Source organism: Salminus brasiliensis, chromosome 22, assembly GCF_030463535.1.
Source record: "Salminus brasiliensis chromosome 22, fSalBra1.hap2, whole genome shotgun sequence".
Taxonomy (NCBI): domain Eukaryota; kingdom Metazoa; phylum Chordata; class Actinopteri; order Characiformes; family Bryconidae; genus Salminus; species Salminus brasiliensis.
The window spans coordinates 32,829,173-32,842,097 of record NC_132899.1 but is presented as its reverse complement, the minus strand read 5'-3'; the positions used below and the strand labels follow the sequence as shown (position 1 = coordinate 32,842,097).

The 12,925-nt window shown below is 45.7% G+C and overlaps 3 protein-coding genes across 3 annotated transcripts in view; 1 reads left to right on the top strand and 2 right to left on the bottom strand.

Annotated features, from left to right (window-relative positions):
* Window positions 1–982: 982 nt before the first annotated feature.
* vps25 (vacuolar protein sorting 25 homolog) lies at window positions 983–6,000 on the bottom strand. Its single transcript, XM_072667177.1, has 6 exons — window positions 5,914–6,000; window positions 4,453–4,598; window positions 3,826–3,879; window positions 3,628–3,716; window positions 2,713–2,788; window positions 983–1,900 (listed from the first exon to the last, which is right to left on the bottom strand). The coding sequence occupies exons 1-6, from the start codon at window positions 5,958–5,960 to the stop codon at window positions 1,788–1,790; spliced, it is 525 nt and encodes a 174-aa protein (XP_072523278.1). The 5' UTR covers window positions 5,961–6,000; the 3' UTR covers window positions 983–1,787.
* Window positions 6,001–8,107: 2,107 nt separating this feature from the next.
* On the top strand, window positions 8,108–10,980 carry pagr1 (PAXIP1 associated glutamate-rich protein 1). The gene is made up of 5 exons (XM_072667435.1): window positions 8,108–8,345; window positions 8,733–8,963; window positions 9,062–9,392; window positions 9,976–10,064; window positions 10,148–10,980. The coding sequence occupies exons 2-5, from the start codon at window positions 8,774–8,776 to the stop codon at window positions 10,396–10,398; spliced, it is 861 nt and encodes a 286-aa protein (XP_072523536.1). The 5' UTR covers window positions 8,108–8,345; window positions 8,733–8,773; the 3' UTR covers window positions 10,399–10,980.
* Window positions 10,981–11,482: 502 nt separating this feature from the next.
* Window positions 11,483–12,925, bottom strand: part of tlcd3bb (TLC domain containing 3Bb) — a 13,627-nt gene continuing 12,184 nt past the window's right edge. The window contains exon 7 of the mRNA XM_072666734.1: window positions 11,483–12,925. This exon is cut by the window's right edge and continues 364 nt beyond it. The gene's annotated coding sequence lies outside the window, so the exon portion shown is untranslated.

The window sequence follows — 12,925 nt, the reverse complement described above, 5'->3', positions numbered from 1 at the left end:
AACCACCTAGCAACGCCTTAGCAACCACTCAGCAATGCTTTTGCAATCCACAGCTGTACCACATGGACCTCTGCAGCTTGATGTCTTGGTGTCTTCTGTGTTGTTCATCACATGGTTGTGGGTTCGATACCCACGTCCACTTACCTGCCACTATTCACACCTTGAGCGATTAGCCGTGGAGGCTCAGTGGTTAATGGGCGGTGTTGTTGCTTACAGGGCTGTGGATCAATACCCGGGTCCACTTCGCTGGCACTGTTGGGCCCTTCAGCAGGGCCCTTAACCCCCTTACTGCTCCGGTGGCACTGCTCACTTCGGAGTGGCTCCGTTACCATGGGTACCATGCAGTAATTTGTCCCCCATGCCACAGGGACCAGAGTCCAGCACAGTGTGGTGGTGAGAAGCTCTCACAACACTATGTGGACAAAAGTATTGGGACACCTGCTCATTCATCGTTTCTTCTGAAATCAAGGCTATTAAAAAGAGCTGATCCTGCTTTTGTTGGAGTAACTGTCTCTACTGTCCAGGGAAGAAGACTTTCTACTAGATTTTGGAGAATCATTGCTGTGAGGATTTGATTGATTGCGTTCAGCTCCACCATCCATCATTCCAGGGAACATAGTCAGTCCCTCTAGCTTTATATCCCTCCTCTAGCCCACACCTGGCATTAGGCTGCATGGAGCCAATAGGTTCATGTTAACTGATCAGCTCCTGCAGGGAGTCCTATTCTATTGGCAGTACGTCTCTACAGGGCCTAGACAAGCTGTGTGACTAGCTGAATGATGCCTTCATTAGAAGGGGTGTCCACAAACTTTTAAAGTCAACGGCAGGAGGCGAGTTCCTGCCAGGTCCCGAAACTTTCCCCAGCTCTGTCAATCAAAAACAAAAGGAGACCAAAGCAGAACCCAGACCAGAACCCAGACCAGAACCCTCGACAAACAGAAGGGTTCTGCACTGCAGATCAATTCAAGAACCGGAACAGAGAGGGATGCAAACCCGCCTGGTTTATTTGGACAGTTTTACACTGGTAGAAAAGGTGGTGGGACACGAACAAGAAGAGGAACTCGATGCTACTGAGAGGTTTCAGCAAACGGGTGCTACGGGCCGAGTGGCCGCCAGCACCGGCTCTAGCTTCGTCTCTTTCGACTAGGAAGCATTAGGAGGTTCCCAAACAGGGATCTTTTGGGTTGACATGGTAGCACACGGAGGAGATGTTCAAGTAGAGTCCGCTGGGATTTACAGCAAAAACCAACCTTAGGGACGAGTGGAGGGGAGAGTTTTTTTTTTTTTTTTTTTTGGGGGGGGGGGGGGGGTCCTGATATGCATTAGCGGCCGACTGACTGACCTTCCAGTGCTTTGCATGAGGTCTCTGAGTGAAGTCCCGGGTCACTGAGATCTGAGCGGTTTACGGGTATATCTACACAATGCATCGACTACAGTGGGCTTCCAGCCGGATCTCGCTCTCGGTACGTAGCGTTTGATTGATTAGCAGGGGTCAGTTTACTGATCGTGTGCTACAGATGCAGCAGATGGAGATTAGGTTACAGAATAAAAATAATAATAATAATAAGAAATGTATTTCTTTAACTAATGGAGTGCTAAGACTAGTGCTAGGATTTTCCGGGTCACAGCTTAAGACTGGAACACAGTTGGTCGAGGTTCTGCGAAGTCGGGAATCAGGGAATCCCCTTCAGTCCAGCGCCAGACTTAATCTGTGTCGGGAAAACCAGCTGAGGAAGAAGCAGCCCGATAACCCCGCCTTCCCAAAGGCTGAATCCGAGCGCCACGGTTCAGAAGAACTTGACGCCTTTCCCGTCGTCCATCATGATGACTTCCGCCTTGCCTTCAGCCTGCAGGGCCTGCAGAGAGCGCAGCAGCATCCAGTCCTCGAGCCCGTGGAACTCTGGGAAATGAAGTGTACAGAGAATTGCCTGAGAACGCGCTACGTCCGAGCGGTACCACGAGGAACCTGAGCCCTGATTCAGCCGACCGGCCGAGACAGGGTTGGTGTCTGACGTGTGCTTCTATGGTTTACGCTTTCTATGGCTTAGACTGTCACCAATTTACTCATCTCTGTCAACCAGAGCTCCTCCAGATCTGCATTAGTTCAGTAAATGGACGTGGAGACCTCTCCGGAGGGCTGGAGGGACGCTGGAGGGACGCTGGAGGGACCACGTTCACCTCAGCGGAGTGATACCAGTGTGTGGCATCACTCCGCCGCGCACCTCCATCTGGTCTGAAAGTGGAACAGCACTACAAAGCGGGAGGTTATGAGGATGAGGAGGATGACGATGATGATGATGATGATGATGAAGTTCCAGCTTAAACTAAAGCCCCTTGGCCCTGTGTTTACAGAGATGAGTAAATTGGTGACAGTCTAAGCCCAGTGTTTGTTAGCAACGTTAGCCTAGTATCTCCCGTCGTAAACTAAAGAAGCCCACGTCAGACACCGAGCACGTCTCGGCTGGCTGACCGAGCCTGAAGCCAGTCCAGATACTCTGATATTAATTAATTAATTAATTATAGCCTAAACGTCATCACTGCAATGGCGGCGCCACTCCAAATGTACAAGTGTCTTCAACACGGCCGAACTGAGACAGAAGTGAATATGAATAATAAATATGAATATTATAATAATATGAATATTATAATTATGAGTTATTTCAGCATCGCCGCTTTAAATCTGTTGTACTGAGCAGCAGCCTTCAGTCCCACCTTCGCTCTCCGTGTCGTCGCCGTTGGACAGCTCGTAGAGCGTGAACACCGAGTTGACCAGGCCGTTTTTAGAGACCTGAAACAGAAGCACAGGACAGTGAACTTCACGCTCAGGCGGAGCCACACATGCATCCACGGGAACTCGAAATAAGGTCAGGGGTCAATGCAGCCTGGTCCTGGATCCTGAGTGAACCGCTCGCGATTTCCTCCGCCCACAGCGGTCGGCTCAAAGCGCCTCCTACGACTCAGCCAGCGCCGCTTTCCCAGCTGCAGCACCAGCTCTCAGCCTAGTGGCTACGCTACACCCATTTCCGTGGATACGCTACACCATGGAAATAGGTGTAGTGTTATGCTATATCCATTTCTGTGGTAACGCCTCACCCATTTCCACTGAAACGCTACACCCATTTCTATGGTGTAGTGCATCCATGGAAAAGGGTGTGGTGTAACCATGAAAATGGGTGCAGCCTACTGGAAACAGGCGTAGTGTTATGCTACATCCATTTTCATAGATAAGCTACACAATGGAAGTGGGAGTAGTGTAATGCTACATCTATTCCTGTGGTAACGCTACACCCATTTTCACGGTTACACCACACTCATTTCAATGGATACGATTCACAACAGAAATGGGTGTAGTGTTATGCTACGCCACACTCATTTCACTGAATATGCTACACCACGGAAATGGGTGTAGTGTTACGCTACACCCCTTTCCATGGATCCGCTACACCCCTTTCCATGGATCCGCTACATCCATTTCCATGGCTACGCTAAATCATGGGTAAAAATGGGTGTAGTGTTGTGCTACATCCACTTTCGTGGTTTTGCTACACTCAACTCTAAAACCAAGATAATGCTGAAATAAGCCCAAGAGCCCCGTCAACCCCACCACCAGGCAGGTGGAGGACTCACCCACTGATAGATCAGCTTGCCCCACTCCTCCGGTCTCCTCCACATGATCAAACAGCGCGTTTTGTTTTTGTCCATCCACTCCAGGTTCCCTGTGATCAACAGCGACGGACTGTTAGAGCTTCACTGGTGGAGACGCACAGGCGGAGCACTGAGCTGAGCTCCACCTGAGGCACCATCTCAACCATTCTGTCAAATTACCTTTTTTCCTCAGCTCCTCAAAGACGACCTGTATCGCCTCGACAGAGAGCTTTCCTGAGAAGCGCAGGTCAGGGCAAATAACAAGGCTTAACAGGGATCGTCAGAACTGCCAAAAGTATGTGGACACCATTTCTAATGAACGCATTCAGCTAATTTTGCACCCATCGCTGACAGAGATGTGCAAATGCACAAACACACACAGCTGCCAATAGAATAGGACTCTCTAGATCACGAACCTATTGGCCCCATGCTGTCTAATGCTAGGTGTGGGCTAGAGGAGGGGTATAAAGCCCCCCAGCATTGCGCTGTGGAGCAGTGGAAGAGCTGTGTTCTCTGGAATGATGGATGGTGGAGCTCCATCCAGGACTTTTGGATGGGACTGAACATCCTGACCTCACTAACGCTCTTCTTCCCTGGACAGGAGACCCCTTTTAAGGCTCTTGACTTCAGAAGAAACAATGAATGGGCAGGTGTCCCAATACTTCTGTCCATATAGTGTATTAGGGATTTTGAAGCGCAAAAGAGTGTGTAAGGGAACTGTTTCTGATAAACTGGCCAGCGACTGTTTAGGAGACACCGGGTGTCTTCTCGGCTCTGTAACGCCACGGCTGCTGTGTTGAAGGATACTCTCGATCTTCTTGTTGTTGAACACCGGGCTCTCTTGAGCCTCCAGCACGTCGACTGTGTAGAGCTTCCGCTGGCGGCAGTACGACAAGACGAGGGAGCACCAGGCCGCCAGCTGCTTCTGTCTCGTATCAACATTAGGCTGCAGTCTGAAAAGAGAAGAGAGACAGGAGCCTTTAGACTCGGGAGAAAGAGACGTCACACTGAGACCGAGCTGCTGGAGATACGGACACTCGCTCTTTAACGGCCGCCGGGCCCGGAGCTACTTTCAATTAAAGCTCATCCTAAATGAGGCTACACCCCATTACCCCTCAGGAAGACACACACTGCTAATATCACACACACACACACACACACACACACACACTGCGAGTGTGTGCAGTGTCAGGACAGATCTGTTACAGGGTTGGGGAGGGGTTCTTCTTTTCCTTCAGAGATCCCACCCAGCATTTCCTGATGTCCATACCAATCAATACCCATCCTAATCAATACCCATCCATGTCCAAACCTATCCCAAATCAATACCCATCCTAATCAATACCCATCCATGTCCAAACCTATCCCAAATCAATACCCATCCTAATCAATACCCATCCATGTTCATTTTACTTAAAGCCAATCCATCCCTTCCCAATCAATACCCATCCATGACCAAACCCATCCTAATCAATACCCATCCATACCCACCCTTATCAATACCCACCCTTATCAATACCCACCCTAGTCAATACCCACCCTTATCAATACCCACCCTTATCAATACCCATCCTAGTCAATACCCATCCATGACCAAACCCATCCTAATCAATACCCATCCATACCCACCCTTATCAATACCCACCCTAGTCAATACCCACCCTAGTCAATACCCACCCTAGTCAATACCCACCCTTATCAATACCCATCCTAGTCAATACCCATCCATGACCAAACCCATCCTAATCAATACTTATCAGTCCAGGTCTGAACTCTGGGGGTGTGTAATGGTCCTGGAGGAGGGGGGGGGGGGGGGTGTTGACACCAGATGCTGAACATTGCTATGAGGAGAATTTGACTGCATCCAGCCCCACAGGGGTGAGAGCATCAGTCAGGGCTGGTGCTGAGGATGGAGCTCCATCACTGCAGAGAAGCCCAAGGACGAGACAGGGGGGCTTTATGCCCCTCTAGCCCACGCTGTGGATTGGGCAGGGTGACATTAGTCGGGACAGTGGCCGGATACTTTAACTACAGCATCCTCCTCCACCCTCCACCCTCCTCCTCCTCCTCCTCCACCCCCCTCTCGGGGCTTCCCGCAGCGCGGACACAGGCGAGGCTGCTGCCTGTTAGCACTTCCTTAGCGCCGCGGCTACACGGGCTTCTCCTCCCCTACAACCCCGCGAACACCTCCCCTGCGCCCGGACACTGCCCCCGCGACTCCCGCCCTCCTCCCCGGCCTCCTCCGCAGGGCTAAAGCCCCGCACTCACGTGAAGAACGGAGGGAAGTTGTACTGCCACGGCCACTCAGAACTCATCTCCACCAGCCTGCCCGTCCGCCTGCCCGTCCGCCTGGAGCTCAGCGATGGAGGAGCGGGGAAACGCCTGTCAAACTAAAAGTCCTCCTCCGAGTCCAGCCAGACGGCCGCTTAACCCCTTAGACCCCGTGAGTAAGCCCCCACCCTTCCCCACCCTTCCCCACCCTCCCCTCACAACCTTACTGTTCTCATAATTCATTATTAATTATTCTGTAATTAGTTTCACTACAATATTTTAAAATAAACCCCAGACACACCAAAACTCATCAAATAATAATCCTATTTTTATAACCACACTGTTGTAGTAATAATAATTAATAACATTAATAGTTTAATAGGCACTAAAATAACAATATATAATAATATTCATAATATTTTCAGCAATAAGACTTTTATAACTACATTGTTGTAATAATGATAAACATTAACAGTTTTAGAGGCCCTAACATACCCACCAAAAATGAAGACACACCAAAACTCACTAAATAATAATCCTATTTTTATAACTGTACTGTTGTAGTAATAATTCACATTAATCGTTTTAGAGGCCCTGAAATACATTCATTTATAATAATCATAATAATAACTACACTATTTTCTGCAATAAGACATTTATACATACATTGTTGTAATAATAATAATAAACATTAACATTAATAGTTCATAGGCCCTAAAATACATTCAATTATAATAATCTTAATAATAACCATAATATTTTCTGAAATAGGAGTTGTATAACTACATTGTTGTAATAATTATAATAAACAATAACATTAATAGTTTCATAGGCCCTAAAATACATTCAATTATAATAATCTTAATAATAACCATAATATTTTCTGAAATAGGAGTTGTATAACTACATTGTTGTAATAATTATAATAAACAATAACATTAATAGTTTCATAGGCCCAAAAATACATTCAATTATAATAATCATAATAATAACTACACTATTTTCTGCAATAAGACGTTTATACATACATTGTTGTAATAATAATAATAATAAACAGTAAGTTTTATCAGCCCTAAAACAATGAAGACACACTAAAACTCACTAAATAATAATCCTATTTTTATAACTACACTGTTGTAGTAATAATAATTAACATTAATAGTTTCATAGGCACTAAAATAACAAACATAAAATCATAATATTTTCTGCAATAAGACTTTGTGTCACTAAATTGTTGTAATATTAATTAACATTAACATTAATAGTTCCATAGGCCCTAAAATACATTAAATTAAAATAAGCATAATAATAACTATACAATTTTCTGCAATAAGACTTTTATAACTACACTGTTGTAATAATAATAATAATAATAATAATAATAATAATAACAACAATAGTAACAGTAACAGTTTTATCAGCCCTAAAACAATGAAGACACACTAAAACTCACTAAATAATAATCCTATTTTTATAACTATACTGTTGTAGTAATAATTAACATTAATCGTTTTAGAGGCCCTAAAATACATTAAATTATAATAATCATAATAAAAACCATAATATTTTCTGAAATAGGAGTTGTATAACTACATTGTTGTAATAATAATTATAAACAATAACATTAACGTTTCACAGGCCCTACAATATTTTAAAATAAACCCGAGACACACCAAAAGTCATCAAATAATAATAATAATAATCATTAACAGTTTTATCAGCCCTAAAATACCCCCAAAACTCACCAAGTTTTTATAACTACACTGTTGTAGTAATAATAATTAACATTAATAGTTTCATAGGCACTAAAATACCGAAAGAATATCTAATATTCATAATATTTTCTGCAATTAGATTAGATGCAGAAATAATGAACATTAGTCCCTAAAATACCCCCTCAAATTAAGACACAAATAAATACTAACCATATTAATAAATAATAACCATACTATAATAAATATTAAGCATTAATAAACATTAAGGGGCTTAAATCGGACATATTTCTTTACAGTATTAAGGGAAATCGTTTAAATAACACCGAAGTAAAATAAAAACCTCCTGCATATAATAATAATATTTAATAATAATTAATATGCATAAGCGTGTGCACAGTAAAAGTCCTCGCTGGGTGAGCGCTGTGCTCCTCCACGCCGCCGGCGGCGCTGTGCTCGTCGGCCCGCTGTGGCCGCCCCCTCCTCACCGATAGTAGGCGGCGGGAGTCTCCGGTCCGGAGATAAACATTGTCCGGTGTTTATTAAAATAATCAGCCATGGAAGCTTTTCACAGTTTAGCTGCAAATTAGCGAAGTTTTAAGGCGTTTGTTTATGTGGAGGACGACTGTTTAACGATTAATCGAGCGGAAGTTCTGCGTTAGCGGGACTTTTATGCTCTGATCTGTGCGCTGGGCAGCCTGTGAGCTAAGGGGTCGTGTAAGTTGACGGGGTAGTTTGTTTTTAAGGGGTGTGGAGGTGTAGTTTGGGTGGTTGTGGGTTGATTTGTGGGCTAAAGTTACGTTATTTGACGTTTTAGTACGATGGTAGGAGGTTTGGCTGTCTTTTTGGGAATTGTCCGGTCCACCTTAAATGGGGCAGCAGTTCCATTCGGGCGCCTCAGGCGCCCGAATGGAACTGCTGCCCCATTTAAGGTGGACCGGACAATTCCCAAGTAGGAGCTGGTAAAATGCCTTATGTGCTATTATAGACTGTTTATTTTTGTAATTTTAGATCATTAATGTGTTTTAAACCTTTAAAATATAATTTCTAATACTTTTATAACTAATAAAAAAATATTCAAATACTATTTCTAACCATAAACAGGTGAAAAATCCACTCACCTTGGCTCCCTCCCAGTCCTGGGGATGCAGGCGGTGGAGGAAACGGAGTCCTCCCTCTCGGACAGGGTTGAGCTGATGGCTGTGAGGGAGGAGGGCAAAGCGAAAGCAGAGGAGGGCGAGAAAGGTGGAGGTGAAAAGGCAGCCCAGACCACCAACACCGCCGCCGCCACTGCCGCCGCCGCTGCCGCCGAGACCAAGGAGGGTGATGGGACAGGTATGGCAGAGAGTCCATCGTCCCTCCATCATCCCTTTACTGTCCCCATGTCCCCAGCCCTGCTTTCACACACGTCTTTGTGGTTGTCTCCCTCTAAGATGAGCCCAAGGGCAACGAAGACCAGGAGGCGAAGGTGGTGGAGGACGGCAATGACGACAGCGACGACAAGATGACCGGAGGGGTGGAGGAGGAGGAGGAGGCGGAGGACTGGGAGGTTCCGTACAGCGATGAGGAGATGGAGGACCCCAAGAACTGGGCTCCTCAGCCACAGGAGATCAAGCGCCTGTATGAGCTGCTGGCTAAAGGAGAAGTCCTGGAGCTGAAGTGGGTTCCTCTACCTCGAAGACCACCCACTCCCCCGCGCACGCCGTCACCCGAGAGGGACGGAGAGGACTCCCGGGAGGCCATGCAGGAGGAGAGCCAGAGAAAGTGAGTGACCTGGGGTTTCGGGTTTCGGACGGATGGGACACTGGGCGTGAATTCTGGGCGATTAGGTACTCAGCGGGCATCATGGGCTAACATATGAAATCTCGGAGGCTTAAAAGCTGCAAAAATACTCTGAATTGTTTTAATAATTCACAAATATTTGAGCAATTTTCCTAATTTTCCAGAATAGCCTGTAGATAGTCTCAACTTTTCCAGGATCGCACTGATATTTCCAGCAGTTCTGAGCAGTTTCCTCATTTCCCTGCTGGGAAAAATGCTCAAAATATCCAGGTTTTCCTGGATTTTCCAGCGAAATGCACCGGTGCTTTGATCTGCATGTGGTTATAAATTCTAATCAGCCATAATTCAACTGAATGTATTTGATGTAAGTCTATTTTCAGACATTTCCAACATCAAAAGCTCACAACGTAATCAATCAAATCCAAATTTGGCGAGCCGTGGAATTATTTAAATTAATTAAATAAATAATCAATGGTCGCAAAAACTGAATTAAGTGACTTGCTTGAACTCAGACGGCCCGTGGGTTCGTGAGGCTGATTGAGTGGAGGTCTCTTGTGTTCTGCAGGGCTCCCTCACCGACCGAGTTCGACTTTGATGAAGAGCAAACCATGGCGACCCCCAAGAACTCCTTCCTCAGCCGACGCAGGACGCCAGGTACGATGCCTTTGAAGACAGAAAACCAGGTGGTTTTGGCTTTTTCTCTGAACCATCGCTTCACCACTGCGGTCTCGTTTCAGGCTCCTCCGCCCGTTCCACGGTGAAGCGCGAGGCTCGGCTGGACAAGGTTCTCTCCGACATGAAGCGGCACCGGAAGATCGAGGAGCAGATCCTCAGGACGGGTCGCGACCTCTTCAGAAGCGACAAAGCGCCCGCTAGGCCGCCGCCCCAGGAGCGCCTATCGCCCAACAGCCTGAGGGAGCGGGAGAAGGAGAGAGAGCGGGACAGCGACCCGAGCACCGTCTTCAGCCCCAGGCAGAGGAGATACTGAGGATCGGCCCGTACGGACATTTCAGCGTGGACCCCCGCTTTTCAGGGGGGCCGTGATTTAACTTAATTTTTAACAGCAGGTTTGATGTTCATGATTCCTTCCTTTCTTTTTGAACAATCAGCTGTAAGAGTGTGTGTGTGTGTGTGTGTGTGTGTGATGTTAGGTGTGTGAAAGAGGAAGAGGAGGAGGTTTTTTACTAGAATAAATGTGTTTTGAGGACTCGGAGCATTAAGAAGTGCATTGTTTGCCACATCCAAAACCTTGTATCTCCATTTTTGCTAGTGTCCACTTCTTGAGATGACCTGCCAGTTGATGAACAGACCAATAGAAATGCTCCAAAATGACCTGGAATAAAAGTTAAAGCTGCCGTTTTGGAGATACGAGGTCTTTGTGCGACAGCTATAACAATTTTTCCTACAACTAACGAGATCCTTCTGATTCGTTTGTCACGTACAGCATTCAAACACAACACAACACAAACTCCCGTACACTCACCGGACCTCGCCGGACCAGCCGGTCAGAGCTGTGGTTCTACAGTGGAGGTGAAGGGAAGCAGACGTCTGCAGCTCTAATAATAAAAGCTCCTCACAGAAAGTTCTTCACCTAATGGTGATGAAGACGCTGCCTGATGCCTGAGACACTGTTCTACCAGAGTTCTGAGAAGAGCTCGGCTCTAGAACCTGCTTTTAGAACCAGATCATTAAAAGGGTGGAGGGATACATGCTGCAGGGTGTAGTGCAGCTACAGAAAGTAGTCCCTAAAGAAAACTGCATTAGTGGAGATTCTCTATTCACTATTTTACCTTCATCATCATCATCTTCATCATTCCATATAAAACTCAGAAGACTCGTGTAGCTGCCCCGGTGGGTTCGGATAGTATATAAAATATGGGCTGTATCTGTGTTGTTGTCGCCATGGCAACCGACGGACGCCTGCTTCTGCTCCCCACCACTGCAAAGAAATGAGAGTGGGTGAGCTTCTCCAGTGAGCTGTAATACTGTGCTGTGGAATAAGTCTACTGCAATAAAAGGGTCAACTCAAGGTGATGTCACAGCTGTGAGACTCGGGACAAGAGTGTATGATATATATTATATATATTTATATTTGCAATGAGAGACTGAGGTACAACAGTGCTTCCATTTTAAACAGGGGATGGGAGGGGGGGGATACAGCTTTAACAGATTGTACAGGACGGGTCCAGCAACAGAAACCTGCCGAATGTGCGACTGACTGGCGTTCAGACGATTCTCCGGTCTGTCTGAACCAGCTGATCTGTGTTTGAACAGTGTGAGCAGATCTGCGAAGGTAACACTGAAAATAACGAGCATCTGCAGGCAGGTTAGGGAGGTTATATTATTAATATCGGTATTGATATTGACGTTGGTTTATGGCTCGTATGCAGGATTACCAACTTCAACAACATAAAAAAGAAGTTCTGTCTCATAACCAGTATGAGAACAGCGCTCTTCCAGAAAACCAGCAAACGAACATAACGATGATTCACGAGAACAAAGAACAGCCGAACAATAAATAACGGTCGGGATTCGCAACAGACAAAGAGTCGTCAACAATTTAAAACTATATAATAAATTAGAAAATGATCCTGTCGATTTTTTAACAATTTTTTTGTGTTTTTTTTGCAAATACTCTTCTCTAGGCAAAAAACAAAAATAAACTAAAATACTTCATTCCAAAAGGGATAAGGCAGCTTAATAGATCATCTCTTTTAACCTACGTTAGAAAGTCAGGGTTGTCTCTGGGTTTACGTTTTTGTTTGCACAGATATTTATATATATATATATATGTGTGTGTATAGAGATACATACAGTAGATAGTGCTGGTCTAAAGATCTAGCCGAACGTCCTGCTTTGAGGTGTTCATTGGGCCCTTAGAGCGGGGCGTTCGAGCACAATCTTCCCTTTAGTTGAGCTTTATGCTTCAGCTGCTATGAACAGGGCGCTGCTCTATCACCTACAGAATAACACGTGCCGAATCCCTGAGCCGCCTCTCCGGCTCTTCGGACAGTCCGGGTTTAGTGTTGACTTTCATTGAAACGAGAGGGGTCACCAGCAACCTCCCTCCTTGTGTCATTTTGTAATTGTTTATTTATTCGTTTATCAGTTTAAGGAGAAGAGTAATCCCCTCATTATTTTTTTATATATATATCTCGCATTAGCGTCTGATTCCTCACGTGGGTTCTACTTAAAGCAATTGGGCAGTCAGTCAATTCTACGCAGACTCGGAATTTTACAACGGATTACAATCGACTTCCCTCAAATTCGCAGCAGCGACGGCATGCCTACATAGACGACCTCTTCAGTGGCTTATATGGTGCATATTAATAACGCTGCATATTGGCTCGGTTTGCTCGGACGTGCAGCCGAGACACAGGCTTGGCCCTTTTTTAAAGTCTTTCCCGGGTGTAGCTCTCGCTCGTCTACTGAAGCAGTCCTAGATGTAGTAATGGGTCTTGGAGCTCGATGTCGTACTGTGCTGTGCTGTGCTGTGCTGTGCTGTGCTGTATAGT